The 17718-nt window shown below is 41.5% G+C and overlaps 3 protein-coding genes across 4 annotated transcripts; 1 reads left to right on the top strand and 2 right to left on the bottom strand.

Annotated features, from left to right (window-relative positions):
* Window positions 1-523: 523 nt before the first annotated feature.
* Window positions 524-8914, top strand: LOC308108629 (dnaJ homolog subfamily C member 16-like). Of its 2 annotated transcripts, XR_013935292.1 has the most exons (16): window positions 524-924; window positions 1065-1131; window positions 1272-1417; window positions 2233-2408; window positions 3804-3988; window positions 4224-4328; window positions 4692-4850; window positions 4949-5079; window positions 5200-5377; window positions 5559-5741; window positions 5867-5943; window positions 6175-6255; window positions 6427-6516; window positions 6859-7029; window positions 7179-7978; window positions 8308-8911. XR_013935292.1 is itself a non-coding variant. In XM_080461748.1 (15 exons), the coding sequence occupies exons 1-15, from the start codon at window positions 734-736 to the stop codon at window positions 7657-7659; spliced, it is 2421 nt and encodes an 806-aa protein (XP_080317874.1). In that variant the 5' UTR covers window positions 524-733; the 3' UTR covers window positions 7660-8914. The 2 variants fall into 2 exon arrangements, 1 of the variants encoding a protein (XP_080317874.1); XM_080461748.1 differs by having other exon boundaries at window positions 7179-8914.
* cdab (cytidine deaminase b) lies at window positions 8829-11909 on the bottom strand. The gene is made up of 4 exons (XM_080461749.1): window positions 11572-11909; window positions 10608-10719; window positions 9583-9640; window positions 8829-9331 (listed from the first exon to the last, which is right to left on the bottom strand). The coding sequence occupies exons 1-4, from the start codon at window positions 11810-11812 to the stop codon at window positions 9191-9193; spliced, it is 552 nt and encodes a 183-aa protein (XP_080317875.1). The 5' UTR covers window positions 11813-11909; the 3' UTR covers window positions 8829-9190.
* Window positions 11910-12479: 570 nt separating this feature from the next.
* On the bottom strand, window positions 12480-15913 carry LOC308108752 (trypsin-like). Its single transcript, XM_080461950.1, has 6 exons — window positions 15803-15913; window positions 14937-15005; window positions 14618-14774; window positions 14322-14463; window positions 13698-13955; window positions 12480-13029 (listed from the first exon to the last, which is right to left on the bottom strand). Exons 2-6 carry the CDS (start codon window positions 14995-14997, stop codon window positions 12880-12882), a joined length of 768 nt encoding a protein of 255 aa, XP_080318076.1. The 5' UTR covers window positions 14998-15005; window positions 15803-15913; the 3' UTR covers window positions 12480-12879.
* Window positions 15914-17718: the final 1805 nt, after the last annotated feature.

Below are 17718 nucleotides of genomic sequence, written 5' to 3'. Positions count from 1 at the left end.
CAACAGAAAAAAAGAGGATACATAAAGGAAAAGCCTTATTAAGATAAAGGTAAAGTCTGCTGTTTAATGGAAAGTCACAGCAAAGAATAGTGTTTTGAGTGAGTGAGTACTTACTCGTGTTCAGGTACTTTGTTCCACAGTTGAGGATTAGAAACTAAAAGCTGCTTCACTTTGTTTGCTTTTAACTCTGGGAACACTAAGTAAACGTCTTCCTGAGGACCTCAAGGCACATCAGATTGTGTAACTCTTCCCTGTAAATTCTGTTTGTTGTATTTTGACCATGAATTTCATTCTTTCCATGCATATATTAGTCAATGTTAAGTCTTGTATATATGAATATTTACTTATTCATATCTAATATCTATTTTTTTTTATCCTGACTTAGTCGATAGCTTAACTTTCTATTTTATTTATCATATCATATTCTGTGTAGAGAAACACGTCAAAGAATTTCCATCTATTCTATTCTATTCTATGAGTTTCGGAAAGAATTCAGCCGCATCTTATTTTGAAACAAACCGGAAGTTCAGTGGTTTGCGGCCGGTTTTCTCATGTCCATCATTTGTAGGAAAAATAATGGCTTCGTCGTAGTAATTTTCATGCCTGTCCTTACGCTTAGCTCACCCGGAGTACACAGACACGACCATGTGAGTTCATAGTGGGAAACATTGTCCGCTGACATTAGTTTCTTGGACTGCAGCGTCGGTATCTGACCGGGACTGGGGGTGGAAACATGTCGGCCAGCCGCTGCACCGACCCACAGCCGCGGGTCCGTCCACCTCTGCTCGCCATGTTTCTGCTCATTTTGAGTGTGCTCCTGGTGAACGCAGCCTCTGAGTATGATCCGTACAAAATCCTGGGCGTCGGCAGGAGTGCCAGTCAAGCTGAAATCAAGAGAGCCTACAAGAACCTCGCCAGGGAGTGGTGAGTGACTGACATCAGGTGTCTGTTGACGTGAGGCCTTGACGAGACATGATCAGCTACATCTGATTCAGAATTTAGAGTCACAACAGCCAACAAGCTGTCTTGATCTGACTGTCTTGTGTCATTTGCTTCATTTCAAGGCACCCAGATAAAAACAAGGACCCTAAAGCTGAGGACATGTTCATCAAGGTGTCCAAGTCATACGAGGTGAGTGGAAACAAAATGTGCTGTCACTTTTCCAGAAGGACCTCCCTGTGTAACAGACCTAGCAGCTTTCACTTTCTGTATACCAACATGAATATTAATGTGTCTCCTTGCTTCTCCTGCCTCATTTGTTTTGCATGCAGATTCTGTCTAATGAGGAGCGAAGGTCCAACTTTGACCGCTATGGCCAGATGGACGACAACCAGCCCTTTGGCCAATCACAGCATCACGGTTTCCGCAGCTTCCACAACAGTTTCTACTTTGATGAGTCTTTCTTCCATTTTCCAAGGTACCCCGAGTTTAAACTGTTGTTCTCTGCTCATTTATTTACTAATGAACAAAAGGGTTCTTAGATCATCAAACGTTTGTGCCCAATAGGGGGGTGATTTACAGTGACAAGAGTTTAAAGTCTACACAAATCAAATACCATATTTTATTTGTATTTGTTTAATATGAAAGATGTAAAACAGGAAAAAGAAGCACCCAAACACATCTTGTTTCACCCTGCCTTACTCTACGTAGAGAGTCTGCTAAATTGTCACATGCAAAGCTTCATCCTGTAACTTTCATACTTTTATATCTTAATTTTGAACGTTAATTATATTTGGTGGGAGGACAACAAAGGTAGCTTATAAGATCAGAATGAATACAGATCTTTGCCATTGACCTCTCTGGGGGTATTAATCCTCAAATAATCTCTCGTGTCTCTATGTCTCTCAGACTGATTACCCACAAAATAGAAATATTGTCATATCTTGGTCAAAATAAATATCTAACGTACTCCACATTCTTAACAAAATAGTAACCATGGGCAAAAAACACAGTTGTTACTTGACTAGTAAATTCTACAGTCAAAACCCAAACGAGAAAATATGCAAATATATACGGGTAGATAATAACTGACTTTCACTCCTGAAATTTTACTTCTTACTCACTTTTACATAAATCAAGATGTGAATTACTTTGAAGCAGTATCTTTATTGTCATTGTTTACATTTTATTTTAAAGGGTTCCTACATGTGCAAGTTGGTTGAAGTGATATCTCTATCAGCTCATGTCCTCACTGTGTCCTCACTCCCCGTCCTGCTTCCACAACTCCCTCAGGTCCAGAGACTTTGCAGACAGCAAGTACATGCTTCACCATGCGCAGTTTAACAGCGACGTTCTTCCAGGCAGCTACAAGAGGCCGTACTTAATCAAAGTGACCTCTGAGTGGTGCTTTGCGTGCATCCATATCGAGCCCGTGTGGAAGGAGACGGTGCAGGAGCTGGAACCTCTGGGTGAGACTCTTACTGTTATCTGTCCAGCCAAACACACTCTCTCGCTAAAAGCTGCTTTTCCTCAAAGCATCATTACACAACGTTGATGTCATTAAGACAAATGGTAACGCTGTGTGTCAGTGTTGAGTGCTTTAGACAGGCTTAGAATTCATAAATAATTCCCGAGGGTTTATTTGTTTCCTCATCGTTTGGAACAAAGTGCAAAGGCAAATGATTAATGCAATACTCCGCATAATTCCCTGGAACCATAAGTCAATAAAGTAATGAAATTGAAGAGTTAAGTGAGTCTCTTGCACTAGTAACATATTCACCATAATTATGGGACCTACTGCATTACAATACGTACGATTGCAGAGACTATAATAATGTCATTAAACACCAACTGGTTAAAAATCACATCATGTAAACTTCCGTCTGATTAAACTCACACTTGATTAGTTGAGCTAAGAACTTCATGTTCAATAGCGGTGGGCTTCTGGGTAAAGCTGGGTGTGTGCATGTCACAGTGCAGTTGCGCGACTGCTCCACTGACTGAATCGGACGATGTTCTTAAGGCAAATATACCTTAACCCCATCACATTATTTAGTGTCATTTCATGATTCAGAATCCTTTTAGTGTCATTATGCACATGCTTTCAAACACCCGGAATTACAGTTGGGAGTCCATGCCTTCAAACACAATACACTCAGATACTATGTACATTCAAGTACTCAATTATAATACAACAATATATACGTTCTAAAGGTGCTACGAGCAAAAACAAGCACATAAAAAAGGAAGAAATCTGCGAGTTCCGAGACGCAGTGTCCGTCCTCGGGGAAACAACATCAATCAGTGTTTTTCTGAGATTTCAGCAATCATAAAGCAAAAGTCCAGTTTTGTGATTTTAGTTTTTTTTCCCGTTCCTGTGGAGTTCAGTGGTATATTCATACTGTGTTCTAACAAATTCTATCTATTCTAACACTAAAAACAGGGGCATGCATCTTTCATGAATCCGGCCATCAGGCAGCGTTTTCCTTATTTCAGGGACATGAGTGAATCCCAGAGCATGGAGAGGTTCCTCTGAGAGACGCTCTTCTTGCAGTGTGTCACTGTGGGTCTTTTGTGGGAGTCTGAATTTATAAGCCTCTCGTCACAAACACTGAGCCTTTTAGCCACATGTTCAAACACGCTCTCATTTCATTTCAGTGTAATACCTTAGAGAATTATGAGTATTGTGCCACCAGCTCAAGATTACTCGCAGTTTGGTCTAGCTCAATGTTTCTAGGTACTTTTAAAAAACCACCGCTTTTCAAATTTCAAATTCACAGCGTGTTTGAACCGATTCCACGAGAGGTTGTGTTTCCCTCTACTGTGTCGGTGTCAGTAGCGGTTGCTTTCTATTGTTACACCAGGTGTGGGCATCGGCATTGTGGACCTGGGTTACGAGCGGCGCCTGGCCAACCAGCTGGGAGTCCACCGCGCTCCCTCCATCATCGGGCTGGTGAACGGCAGGGTGACCTTCTTTCATCAGGCCGTGGTGCGGGAGCACCTGCGGCAGTTTGTTGAAAATCTGCTCCCTCAGAAACTGGTGGAGAAGGTAATGACGGATGACATGCGTGGCTACTGTAGTATTCAACGCAACGATTTGCAATTGCTCACATTGGTCTGACGTACGTCTGCATTCAATAAGACACGGTTGAAATAAATAGTGAATGAAGTAAAAAAAAAAAAAAAAAAAATGTGTGGATTATTACAAGTCTTAGTGTGGTGAGAAAATATCGTTTTAGACAACAAAACTTTAAACCACTGTCTTATTTTTACTGTTTTTCAAGATTACTGACGATAACTACATGGCTTTCCTCGAAAACTGGCGATCGGAAAATAAGCCAAGCCTTCTCCTGTTTGACCAAGTCCCTGTTGTTCCCCTTCTCTATAAGGTGGGTATGCACAAACACTATTGCAGAACTAATTAGACTAAATATTTACATGTAAAATAAAAAAAAGTCTCAGTTTCATGTCAAGACTGTTGCATCTTCAAATATTAGTTGATTTAGTTCCCAGGTCATCAAACTTTTTGAAACTGAAACATAGTACTACATAGAGTTACGTATGTCTTGAATATTTACAGTTTTGGGGTTCACAAGTGTGTATCGTGCTGCCGGTATATCGGCTGAAGTTGGCAAGTTAACTATTAGCGCCAGACTTGGAAACCACTTTGTCCCCTCCCCCGAGGTGGCGAAAGTGAGTCACTATAGTGTCTCTGTTTTTATATGCTCTAATCCACCTGCTCTATTCCCCAGTTGACAGCATTTGCCTTCAGAGACTACGTGCGTTTTGGCTTTGTGGATCAAGGAGAGACGCACAACTCTCGGCTGCTGCGGCAGTTCAATGTAAACACATACGCTCCCACCATGCTGCTGTTTAAGGAAGACACAGAGAAGCCTGTTGACATCATTCAGGTATCCAGTCTCAACGAGCTCCATTCCACTATTGTGATGCTTTTCTGACACACGAGCTGGATTCATCCTTCTTATACTTTTTGGGGGGTTTTTTTCAGGCCAGAGGGATGAAGCGGCAGATCATGGATGAGTTTGTCTCCAACAACAAGTTCCTTCAGGTGCCACGGCTGGTCAGCCAGCAGATTTTTGATGAGCTGTGTCCCGTCAAGCAGTTTCACCGACGCAGAAAGTAAGACAACGCGGACACGTTCGACCCTCTCAGTGTTCAACTATGAGACTCTGGGTAACAACAGAATAGTCCCGCAGAGCTCTCGGCGGATTCATGTGTTGACTGTAAAATTGTTTGCAGGTACTGTGTGCTGTTAATCACAGGGGAGGACGCAGCTTTTCTTCCAGGGAATAAGGCCTTTTTGGACTTTGCCACGGCGAACAAAAAAGATGTGCTGCGCTTTGCATACGTTTACCAACGTCAGCAGCAGCCTCTGTGTCAGGCGCTTTTCCAAAGTCAGGCTGCGCTCTCGGCCCAGGTCAGTGGCCTAAACACACGCAGTGAACACGGAGAATCAAGCATGAATCCAAATCCCAAATTTCTGTCGACAAGCAAACATCAAGGACGAGCTGCGTTTGTTCTGCCGTGGGAGGTTGTATCAGATTACTGGTACATCCTGCAAAGTGTGCAATCAAAGGAATATTGTATAACATTGACAGGTGGTCATTCTGGAGCGGCGGAGCCAGGCTGGTAAGGTCCAGTACCGCTCTGTGAGTGCCGGCTGGAACGGCAGCAACGAGGACAAGTACCACCTCTACGAACAGCTGGAGCTGCTACAAAAAGACCCCACGTATCTGAGCTCGGACGCCACGCTGCCGGAACTCAACAACGAAATGGCACCCGTAAGTGACCGCACTCGCCCACCTCGGGGTTGAGACCGCAACAAATACAAACATTCATTTATGTTTGAGCCTGTTTCAAGCAAAACTACAGATTTCTGATGTTCCTGTTTTGTGTTTTTTGCCAGATGTTTATTATTCAGTGGATGAATGCTGCTTATGATTACCTCCTCCAAATATATGACGACCTTCTCTATTCAAACTGGTAAGACAATACTCACACAGGAAGTCCGCAGACTTACAGACATTTCTGAAATTAGATTACAAGCTGAATCAAGCTTTTTGCCTGAGCATTGTTTACATGGAAAGCCTTCGCAAGATGCACCATTGCAGAGAAGCTGTGAAGCATCTATTAAAAAGTGTGAAAACACGCCGTGTGTGTGTGTGTGTGTGTGCTGTTGCATGTTTAGATGACATGTATCCTTTTGTCTTTAAGGTCTGAGATGATGCCAATCCTCTCCTTGATCTTCTCAGCGCTCTTCATCCTTTTTGGCACCGTCATCATTCAGGCTTTTAGGTGAGACGTCACCTTCTTCCCTCCGAGGCATTTCAATGATAAGTTATCATATTGGTTCAAATATAAGACAGTTCTACATTCTAAAAAGGTTTTGCACAGCAAAGAAATGCATCTTCATTAATAAATAAAGGCAATAAAATGATGTTTCAACGCTCCTTGACATGTGTTCAGTGAACCAGGTGAAAGTGAACCTCGGCAGTCGAAGCCAAAGTCTCAAGCAAAACCCGAGGAAGATGCATCAAGCCGAGCAAGTACCTCAAGGTAAGGTGAATCGGATACATTAAAGACAAACACGCGTACTTCTATCGGTCGTTCCAACAGGTGGGTAACTGAAAGCCTGTCTCATATGAGTCAATAACAAGAGAGTGGCCTGATTTTTCCCGCAGGCTCTCTAAACGGTTGCAGCTCAATAGATTTTTATTGAAGTGATAAACACATTCTGGGTGGGATGAGGAAACGATGGCTCGTAGTTGAATTAGAAACAACTCTAGCGTTTCATCTGCGGTTTTTAAGTCTTTGTGTTGAGGTTTCAAAGGGTCTGTGAAAGCTCCACTCAGGTGCCCTTCCTTTCCTCTTGACTTTTCTCATGTTTCCCTCCTTCAGCCGCGCTCCAAAGAAGGACTTTGTGGAAGTGACGGAGCTCACGGACATTACGTACACCAGCAACCTGGTCAAGCTGAGGCCTGGTCACCTTAATGTGGTGCTGGTGCTCACCAACGCTTCCAAGAATGCATTACTGAGGAAATTTGCCAAGGAGGTCTTCTCTTTTTCTGGGTAAGCGCGTTACAGACTCAAGTTGGAGAGACTTTCAACCTTTAAAAAAAAAAATCTTTTTCAAAAGGATGTTATCATTAATTGGTACACGTCAGAAAATAAAGGGTGCCTGAATATTTGTACTGTCGTGTCCTTTTCTCTACCTGCAGGACTGAGACACTCCATTTCTCCTTCCTCAATGCTGACAAGCACCTCCACTGGATGCCCTTGCTTCTCCGCTCAGCCCGTCACTCCAGTCATTCAGATGACGAGGAGGAATCCACAGACTACACCGGTCACGTCCTGGCGCTCAATGGATACAAGAAATACTTCTGTCTGTTTCGACCCGTCTTCACAGGGGACGATCCCAGCGACTCATCGTCTGAGACCTCGTTCTCCTCTGACAGCAGGAGAAAGTCCCGTTCTAGGTCCAGGTCTAGCTCCCACTCCCGGTCCCGGTCCCATTCCAGGGAGGACGGGGCCCCCTCCAGGAGAGCTTCCAGCCGGGCCACCAGCATAGAAGTTCACCACAAGCTGGACAGGCTGGGGCTGTGGATGGAAAGACTCATGGAAGGAACGCTGCCCAGGTTACACGTGCCTGCGTGGCCTGTACTCAGTGATGCCACCAACAACACCTCAACAGAGAGCTGAGGTCAAAGTAAGAACTATTACACTTTGCTTCCTGATTACTTTGGTGTGTTAAGGAAGCGAAACCATCATCATGTTGCTTCATTAGATGACATGTTCACATTCGAGTATTGAAATGCTGTCGTACTACCTTCTTTGTGTGACGTCATACAATTTATTAACTCTACGGAAGTATCTAAGAACAAGCACTAAGATTTACTTCATGCCTCAACACACTGTTAGGACAGGTTAAAGGCTCCTGCAGATCTCCATGGAGCAGTCCTTTGGGATCAGTTTAATGATAGCTTTGAACTAACTGAGCCTGCTGCACTAACTTTAAGAAGTACCTGTTTTGGTCAATATTAGGAATCCGCCAGTTGAAGCTTTGCTGTTAATAATTGGACACAACGGTACAATTCCCGGCTTAAAGGTGTAGTATGGAAGTTTTCTGTAATGGCAGTTGTATTGCACTGGGTGGCAGTAGTGAGTCTCAGAGTTGCGAGTTCTATTGAATTACCTGATTCCTGTCTGGATCTGCTGCTTCTTCTCTTCTTGCTCTGAATGCAAGAAGAGTGGTGGAGCGACTCTGCTCTTCTGCAGGAATCTCTGCCACATCATTACTATTTTAGATAGTTTACGATGACTCAGAATATTACATACTGCACCTTTAAGATGCTTCCGCATGAGATGAAACAGTGACTCTAGATTCTGATGTGTTTTTCTGCACACATGATGTTGCCATGTCTTGCTGCTGTTTATTTTCAGAGTTGAATAATAAGTGTAGTACAATGCTAAAAATCACAATAGGTGAATGGTGATAAAAGTGGTCCTGGAGTGAGACTTGTACCTCTTGCTGAACACCAGTTTTGATTTGTAAGGCAGGAACAATAAATGCAGTTCCCTTTTTAATTTTGCACCCTTAAAAACAACAGATGTTTATGCATGGGGTAAATAGACATACAGTCTTTATGAAATGGGTTTTAATGTTGATTGGGGACTCTATTTTTCACTCCTCTGTTGTTTCTCTTTTTAATTGAATTTTTTGTTTTTCTGTTCACTAAATACTTTTTTCAGGACACTGTGATATCACATATCATGTGTTTTCTTGTATGTCCTTTAAAACCATCTTCATGCCCGTATTAACTGTAAAACGTCAAGTCCAGTAAAAAAAAAAAAAACAACATAATTTTTTTAATCGTTTATTTATTAAAATGTATGTAAAGTTTCACCATGATGTCATTTTTCTTCTCTCTTTAATAAAGGTCTACCACAATACAGCATTAAGTATATTATCCGAGTTAAATCGATCACCAATTAAGGCACAATGAATTGTCCAGACATTATATGTTGAAAACATCTCCACTGAATGTAGAATAAATTTAGATACAACATTTACAATTACCAGATAAAGCCACAACAAACATTCATCATAAATACAACTCCTGCATATCATGAGCATTCGTTCAGTCGAGCCTCGGTCACAAACGGTACAGGTCAAAGCAAATCCAGGAAACAACTACAGCAGTGTGTGTGTGTTTTGTAACAGAGTACACACTCAGTACTCATTAGGAATGTCACACACTTTCTTCTTGGACAGATCTTCAGGGCCGAACGACGCTGGCAGCAGCTCGTCCACTCTCATTTTCCGATACGAACCATCAGGCTTTGACATGTACACGTCCCAGTTTGGCCCAAACTGTGGCGATTAAGAAAAAGGAGGAAAGTCATTGATTTATTAATTATCGCATTTCAGGTTTCAGGTTTGTTTTGGGTCTGAAGAGTGTCTGAAACTGAACCTTTAGTCAATAGGAAAACACAAAGATGGTAGATTGGATTACTTTTGTCCACTCTTCTACAACGAATAACAAGTTTATTTTTATTTTCACCTGAACTGTATTCTCTACACTGAATATATAGTCATGAACATCGTAAAAGACGAAATGATACCTCTCTCATGAACTGCCTGCAGCCACCACATGGTGAGATGAATTGGTCGTTCAAGTCACTGCGAAGAACAAATGAGATGGCAGAGAAAGAAAAGAGACCAGTGAGCACGCAGATATTTGACTGTACCACTTCTGGGGACATGTATAGTTGTGTCATTTAAACACAAACACCTCATTGCGTCAGTCTGATGTCCAGTCTGGGTGACTGTCACTTTCATAAATACCAACGTTTGCCAATATTTACATAAGCTTATTTACAAAAAAAAAAAGTTTTTATCAAATATTTTGACATTTTCTTAATGGTGATTTTAATGTTTTTGATGATTTTACATTAATTCTTGTGTTGCTTGTTTTGCTGCAATTTCTCAAGTAATGATTTAATTTTTTTCCCAGTGAGTTTTAGTTAATTGAAGTAAAGCCAAACATAGGGCAGTATAACATTGTTGCCTCTTGATGTTTTTTTTCCCATTATAACTCACTTTATTTGTTTGAAGTTATGTCATCTTTGAAGTTTTCCCGGTCTGTGGACTTTATGGGTATATTTGATTTCAGTTTAACATTTAAGCTTTAGTTGTTTATATGAAGGTATTTCCAAACCACTTATCTTTCACTCAATACGTTATGTTCAATCTGTTAACATGTTTCAAATATAATTGAGTTTTTTCATATTTGGCTCTCTCTGTTTCTGTGTCCTTCCTTGTTTTGTCGCTGCATCAATTTCCCCGAGAAGCACTTTAAATTGCACCGCAGTAAAAAGTGCCTTATTGAAAGTTCAAAAATAACAGAGCAAGAAATGGTACAATAAGAGGACATTAAATGTTTGTTTTTACTAATGCCAGTGCATTTTTGTGCTAAACCAAATGGTGTTGGACCAGAAAACCCCAAACTCATCTGTATAAGCAGGAAGTTTGACTCAGGCTGGTCTGATGTGCAAGATGAGGTGAATCACACTTTGGAAATTCTAGTAAGTATTGGATAAATGTTGGGAGTCTTAGGAAACACACAGAAGTCCGACGTGAACAATACCTGGCAATGGCAATGGCCTTGAAACTCCTGTAGCCCTCTGACACTGCCTTGGACATTGCATTCCTTTCAGCACACACTCCCAGATTGTAACAAGCATTCTCCACGTTGCAACCTGACACAAACACCCCAATAGATTAAAATAGATCAAATCATTTGTGTAGTTGTGAAACAACAAAGTGAGTCCTTTTCACCATCAAAGAGGCTGTTTTAACCTCACCTCACCTCGCTAAATAGTTACTCAGTGGGTCTTTGCACCCACATTTGTTTGCCAGCCGCCCCCCCGCCCCCCTTCCCGCCCCAGGCATGTCTGTAATGGGACACGTGACCGGCTGAGCTTTGTACATTGCAGCAGCAGACAGGAAGAGTTATGCTGGTGCTTTATTGTTGACAATGATTTGACATCTCTCTCAGTATTTACAGAGCTGTTGACGCAAGTGATGCTGTGACAAAAGGTCACCAGAGGTCATGTGAATGTTGATATTTCACCATTCTGCCTCGGGTGGTTTTATATAACTTAACTGGAAAAATACAGAATGTTCACGGGAGGATTCATCGACGAGCTCCTGTAGAAGTCGCGTGTGAAAAATAAACCCCAACGATGCAGCAAAATGAAACTAATCACGTCGGTCTTATTCTTCTCCCATCATCAGGGGGTCTCAACCAACAGGGGATCAAGATGAGACCTAACTCAAGTACAAGTTGCATAACGTCGTGGCTTTCACGCCTTCTCTGCTTTCAGTGTTGTATATCATAACAGTACGCATAAAAAAAAACAACTTTTTACCATGAGAATTAAGTGTTTGATTAAAGCCTTCAAAATATATCTTCGCAATTTTAAAAATGGATTGTAACTGCAATCAAATGAAAAAACTAAATTGTTGTTCCGTTCGCTTATACCCAAACTTTACTCTTCATCCCAGTAACTCCCAAAATGGTTATTTCCCAAACTTCTCATGTGGCTTACCTGTAAACACACAGTTGTCCATGGTCAGCAGAGCTGCCCCCACTCTGAACTTGCTGTAGGGACAATATGCTTGCTTCTTGGCCTCTTGGGACTGAAGAACCAGTTTTTTTACCATTTCCTTGGACAAGTGTCTGGAACTGTGGTCCTCAATATGCAACGCCTCCCTGCTCAACTTGACTCCATCCATTCTGGCTCTCCGGATTTGTAAGGTTGTTTTTGTTGAGTCAGTGAATGAGTGCATTGTGGCTCAGCTTTAAATGTGAATGGGACGCAAAGGAAAGGGGAGAGGGCGCAGTCACAGCCAATCGCTGACTGGTGGGATGACAACATGCTGCCATGAAGAAAGGGGAGGGGGGTTATTCTGTTGTCATTATGCATTAATAGTTTCTGCCCAGACGTGACGTGGCAGCTTTCATTTGTTTAACTCCCACTTCTCTGTCCTGAGAGCGAAAACTACAATAAGCACATTGCAGGTCTTTGGTTGTGGAAACGAGTGAAGTTGCTTTCTGCACAAGTTGTTATGAAGGATAAAACATGTATTGCATTTGGAAAATAATGAGTCAACAATGCTATAAGACCTCCAAATCTTACTAGTACCATGTACTAGTAAGCTCTTTGTCCTCACTCGTAAGACAAGTCGGTGCACTACTAGAACGACTGTGTTTTACTAGTAATGTTTATTCCACTACTAGCGCCACTTTTGGCCGACTAGTATCTAAGCAAACCTTACTAGTAAACCACTGTGCTGCACTAGTAACAGTACTTGGCCCAACTAGTAGGCATATGTCAGTCACTAGTAACCCCCTGGACCTTATCAGTAGAATACTGCAGAGGAAAAACAAACGTTCAAGCTCACTTTTGATTCTTCCCTAAGGCGTGTGAATTGGAAAAAAAAATGTGAGAGGAAAACATCTGAGAAATTGTTTATTTCAAATTCTAACTTTTTTTTTTTTTTAATCAGTGATGAAACTGAGGTTGTGAAGAGCGACACTGATTTCACAAATCATTGTGTTTTGACATCACCATAGCATAAGACTAAAACACAAAACGCATTTATTTGAACAAATACGTTTGACAACTTTTTAAATAAAAGTCAACTTTTTCTTTAGGTGGTATTCACTTTGTTGAAAAAAACCATAAAACATTTCAATTCATTAGCTGTGGTCTCCCTGTTATTTAGTTTTTCCCCAATATGATTATGTTTTCATTGAAGTGCGAAACCTTTTCAAAATAAAAATCAATGTCCAGGAGGGTTTTGGGTCTGAAGCATGTGTCGTAGAAGATTCTTTGAAGAGGATATGAGTCCCATTAACTGTTCTGGATGACTGAGGCGACCCATCCGAGGTAGTTTCTGACCTTGGTGTAGACACCGGGGTATGAACTCCAGCCACAGCCGATGCCCCAAGATACGATGCCTTCAAGTTTACCATTACAGATGAGAGGCCCTCCGGAGTCACCCTGAGGAAGAACATGTAAACAAGAGTCCACAGAAAGTTCTTAAATGGCGATGTGGCACATTGTAAGTACAAATAAACCAAAATGTAAGAGATCTTACAAAAATGCGTGTGTATAAATTGATATCAGCTGGAAGTGTGTCGCTATATCAGTATTTAGATACTTTCAGTGAGTAACAAGAGAGGAGCTGGTTGTGGTGATCATCTGAAATAATTAGAATTAACGCAACAGCTTTCTGGATTTCAACTAAACAAATCCAAAATATATTTTTGGATTCTAAAATTATCGTTTTTTGTTGTTTCAAAATGTTTTAGATGTGTGACCACCACTCAACTTTCATCAACCTTGTATCTTTCCCATGGTATGTTTTTATACATTACAGTCAAAATATTGAAATATCAGCCGTACAGCTTCAACAGAATCGAGAGAGAAATGCTTGTTTATCTTCTGAGGTTGATGTAATATTTCCTTTTTTAATCCAACTGTTTTATCTTGATAATGATCAACTGATTACAAGTGACAAAGAAAATCTCTCTCACTGAACTTGGCACACGTGCACACAATTACCCTTAAAAGAGCATGCAATAGACACACACACACACACACACACACACACACACACACACACACACACACACACACACACCACACACACACACACACACACACACCTGACAGGAGTCTCTCCCTCCAGTGTTCCAGCCAGCACAGATCATGTTCTCCGTGGTCCTGAAGTAGTAGTACCTCCAGCAGCTGGAGAGGAGGTCCACTTCCACAGACCTGAGCTCAGGTGACAGCTTGTGACTGTAGACCCAGGTCACACCCCAGCCACTGACTGTGCATCGAGTGGAGGGTTTCAAAGGGGGCGAGTCAGCCTCTGGCATGGCGGCAGGCTCAACAGTTCCGCTGAGGTTCGCCGGACGGTCAAGCTGACCCACAGAAGAAGGAAGCCTTGGTCGATCAACACTGAAAGCTCAAACTGGCACCATACAGTTTCTTACTTGAAAACAAGGCTTGAGGTTTTAGTAACACTTAACACTTGCCTAGTGTTGCAATATACTGTAGGTAAAATGTACAATACAAAGACAATGGGACATAAGAGACAATCATTTTGGTAATTAGAGCAGAAGAGAGTCACAGATCTCTTATCTACGGCTTGTTTGTTGCTCATTTTGAGATAATACTTTGCTGGGTTACTGACTTATCAGTATGGAATTAGTAACCCATTTTTGACCATCACCCCCTCAACCAAAGCCACCCAGAAACAAACACATGTGCCAGTTCACATGTCTTACCTTGAGGAGCATGATGTCGTTGTCGAGCATCCAGTAATTGTAATTTGGGTGTTTGATAACAACGGAGACAGTGAATATCTGTTCTGATCCATCTCTGTGGTCAAGGTTGTGCTCATTCAGGACCACTTTTATCAGGTGACTCCTGCAAAGATACACGTGACAATGTGAGATCTTAAAAGTTTTACTTCATGTTCAGATATGTACATGTATTTTCTTGTCGCTTTGCAGAATCAAAGTAAGGAGATATCATCGATTGAGTCAGTGTCTGCCAGAGACGTGCAAGTGTAGGAACTCACGGCCTCCAGCAGTGGGCAGCAGACAACACCCACTGTGGGTGGATGAGAGTGCCGCCACAGAAGTGGGAGCCACTTCTGGAGTGTCTTATGGATGCTTGGTACTTGATTGAATCAGGCTGAACCACCACGCCCCCAATAATCCTTTTTCCATACACATCTAAGAGCAAAACACCAAATGAGACACACGGGAACATATTACCTCATGTAAATCATAAACAAACCATTGCTCCATATTCTGAGGCATTACATGGACGTTGAATATCCAGTTAAATGAAGAGACCATGTTTGTTCTCTGTCTCGACTGCCAATTGCAATTCACCTGTTAGTGGCACAACAAGGAGCAAGACCAGTAAGAACCAGAATGGATCCAGATTCATCATAGTAGCTACTGAAAACAAACAACAAAAACAATGTTTACTCTGCAATCACAGCACACACTTCATGAATAAACACTTTGGCACACTATTTGGATGCTCTCTCAAGGGTTGCCTTAACAAATCTTTAAAACTTGCATTGTAGACTTAATTCATTTTTTATGCTCATGGATTTGAAGCCCCACAGTCAAAGTCAGGATTTAACCTGACGCACCACCAGGTCTGAAATCAAGTCGAATATCCATTGTCTAATTGGCAGCTTTTTCTTTCTCCATACAAGCTGAAAAAAAATAACGATTATGTGTTTTTTTCATTTGAAATAATATTGATTTCAAGATTCCGAGTCTAAAAATAATGTATATTTCTAAAATCTTTCATAATAATCATAATCATTTGGTAACATTTTGAATTTCTGCAGTACATTTCAAATGTTTGGCAATACTAGTTGACTATACATGTTCAAAATATGTACAAAATAGATATCGTTATGTCTCGGGTGTATATTGAACCATCAACATCTTTAACTAGGACTGTAATGATGTTGACACTAGGGATCATGTCTCAACATCTTTACCCAGGACTTTTGTTTTATCTTATAACAACAGTTCACTCTGTATGCCTACACATTTTATTTTCTACTATTTGTGCCCAGAAATTGATCTCTAATCAGTTTACTTTGAGTCAAAATCAAAAAAAAGATACTTGTTACTCTTAGCTTTCAGAGTGCATAAAGAGTTGGCACGCATAATCCACATCGACAAACCAAAATAACACAAATTCCAACAAAAAAAACAAACTGAAGCTTTCTCACCTTTTTCAGAGGCAAGTAAAACTCAGTCCAGGTTGAGCATACACACAAACACACACACACAAACACACGAGCTGGCACACACACTATATTGTAATCCTCTCATACCAGGAGGAGCTTGAGAAATCTCAGGCCTCTTTTATACTGTGTCCATGCCTCCCTTGTCTTATTATCCTCCACTATCATCCGCCATTCACTCAAATGTCTCTCACCCAAACAAAAAGGAGAGAATCTGACCTCGTACCAGATTAAAAACAGCCTTCTCTTTCATTACACCTTTCTATCTGATGCCTTTGTTGTCATAGCTTCAACCTATTGTTCAGCCATGGAGACAAAGTCAAGCTTTGCAGAGATGAAACCCAACAGGCCAGACAAATGATAACACGTATCTGCCAGACATGTTGGTATATCCAGTGATGTTACCGAGAACAGCACAAAAGCATGAGTGTGAGGGATGATGTCTGCTTGTGATATATTTGCCCTCAAGTGCATCATCAATCTGAGATGCTGCAGGATATAACCATGTTTAGTCTTTATTTTGACGTGGAAAAACTTTGTCTCAGAAATCCTGCTAAATTGAGCTGAGAGCCAGAGCCCGCTGGGAAGGCCTTTTGTACTTTTGTTTTCCACTCAAGCCGACTCAGGGTCAATATACAACAGTCATGATTACAGAAGAAACACCCGGCACTGCAGCCTGGTCTCTGTTGATAAGTTGAATCCAGCAGGGACATGGTGTGGTGTAACTCTCTCTTTGGTCTCCTTTCTCCATTTTCCTGGCCTTTTCCACCTCTCCAGGTGTCCCTCACATTTAAGTTCCCAGCAGTGCTTTTCTTCCCCACACGGGGATGTTTTATTGGGAACTAAGAGTCTCCGTACAGTCTGCACTCCGAAAGGTGTCATCGCCACTGTGAGGGGGAAATGTGATAGCGTGCTCCGCTTTCCCTCAGGTGTGAAGTTGAAGCAGCAAGGAGAGTCTCTCTCTCTCTCTCTCTCTCTCTCTCTCTCTCTCTCTCTCTCTCTCTCTCTCTCTCTCTCTCTCTCTCAGTGCACATTTATTTCTGTCTTATTGGATGTTGAACTCTGGGATCTGGCTGCACTTTCGAGGTCTTAGGGGCCCAGAAGGCAGGGCCCAGATTTACATATTTTTAATAATGAAAAATTGGTTTCATGGCTACAATGTTAAAATTAGTTTCAGGTTCGGGTCACAGTCAGTGGTAGGCACTCAACTGCGGTGGTTAAAGAGGGTTTGGGAACGCATAATGTCTTTGGGAAGGCCCCACAATGATAGTGGTGCAAGTCTGTTTACCTCATAGTGAGAGTGTGGCAGATCACGCAGCAGTCTTCTCACTGAAGACATATTAGCAGTCAATTTGAGAGAGAGACCACCACATGTGATTGAAATGCAAGCACTTTGATATTTCATTACCCCCAAAAAACATTAGTGATATTTGTTAAGAAGTTAATCAGTTTTGAGTTAAACATGAGAAATCAGAAATGGCAACTTTGAACATTAGGACATATAAGCATTGGTCAAAGGAGGCCTTAAACTATTTAGTTTTTACATAGACTGACAGCATTTATGTATGAACTTGAGGTTTGTACTAGAGCTGTGGCAGGAAAATAACCCATGCAAATATTGCCAATATTTTCAGCATTATTAATATGCTATGGGGTCAGTAATTCGATTGCTTTGGAAGTAACTCTTTTAAAATGTGTTAACAATGGGAACATCACCCCCAGGTCAAAATGTCCAGGTGCTGGATGGAGGACCTGGATACAGACGGGAGTTAAACTGAAAGCAGTGTCTGCTGACAATAAATACCATAATAGAAACCTTGAAAAAGGCATGTAACTACTCCAGAATGAATGAACTAGCAACCAACAACCGAGAGAAAGAAATTAGGCAGAAGAATGACAGG

Source organism: Lipophrys pholis (assembly GCF_963383615.2).
Source record: "Lipophrys pholis genome assembly, chromosome: 4".
Lineage (NCBI taxonomy): Eukaryota > Metazoa > Chordata > Actinopteri > Blenniiformes > Blenniidae > Lipophrys > Lipophrys pholis.
This window is presented reverse-complemented; position numbering and strand designations above follow the sequence as displayed.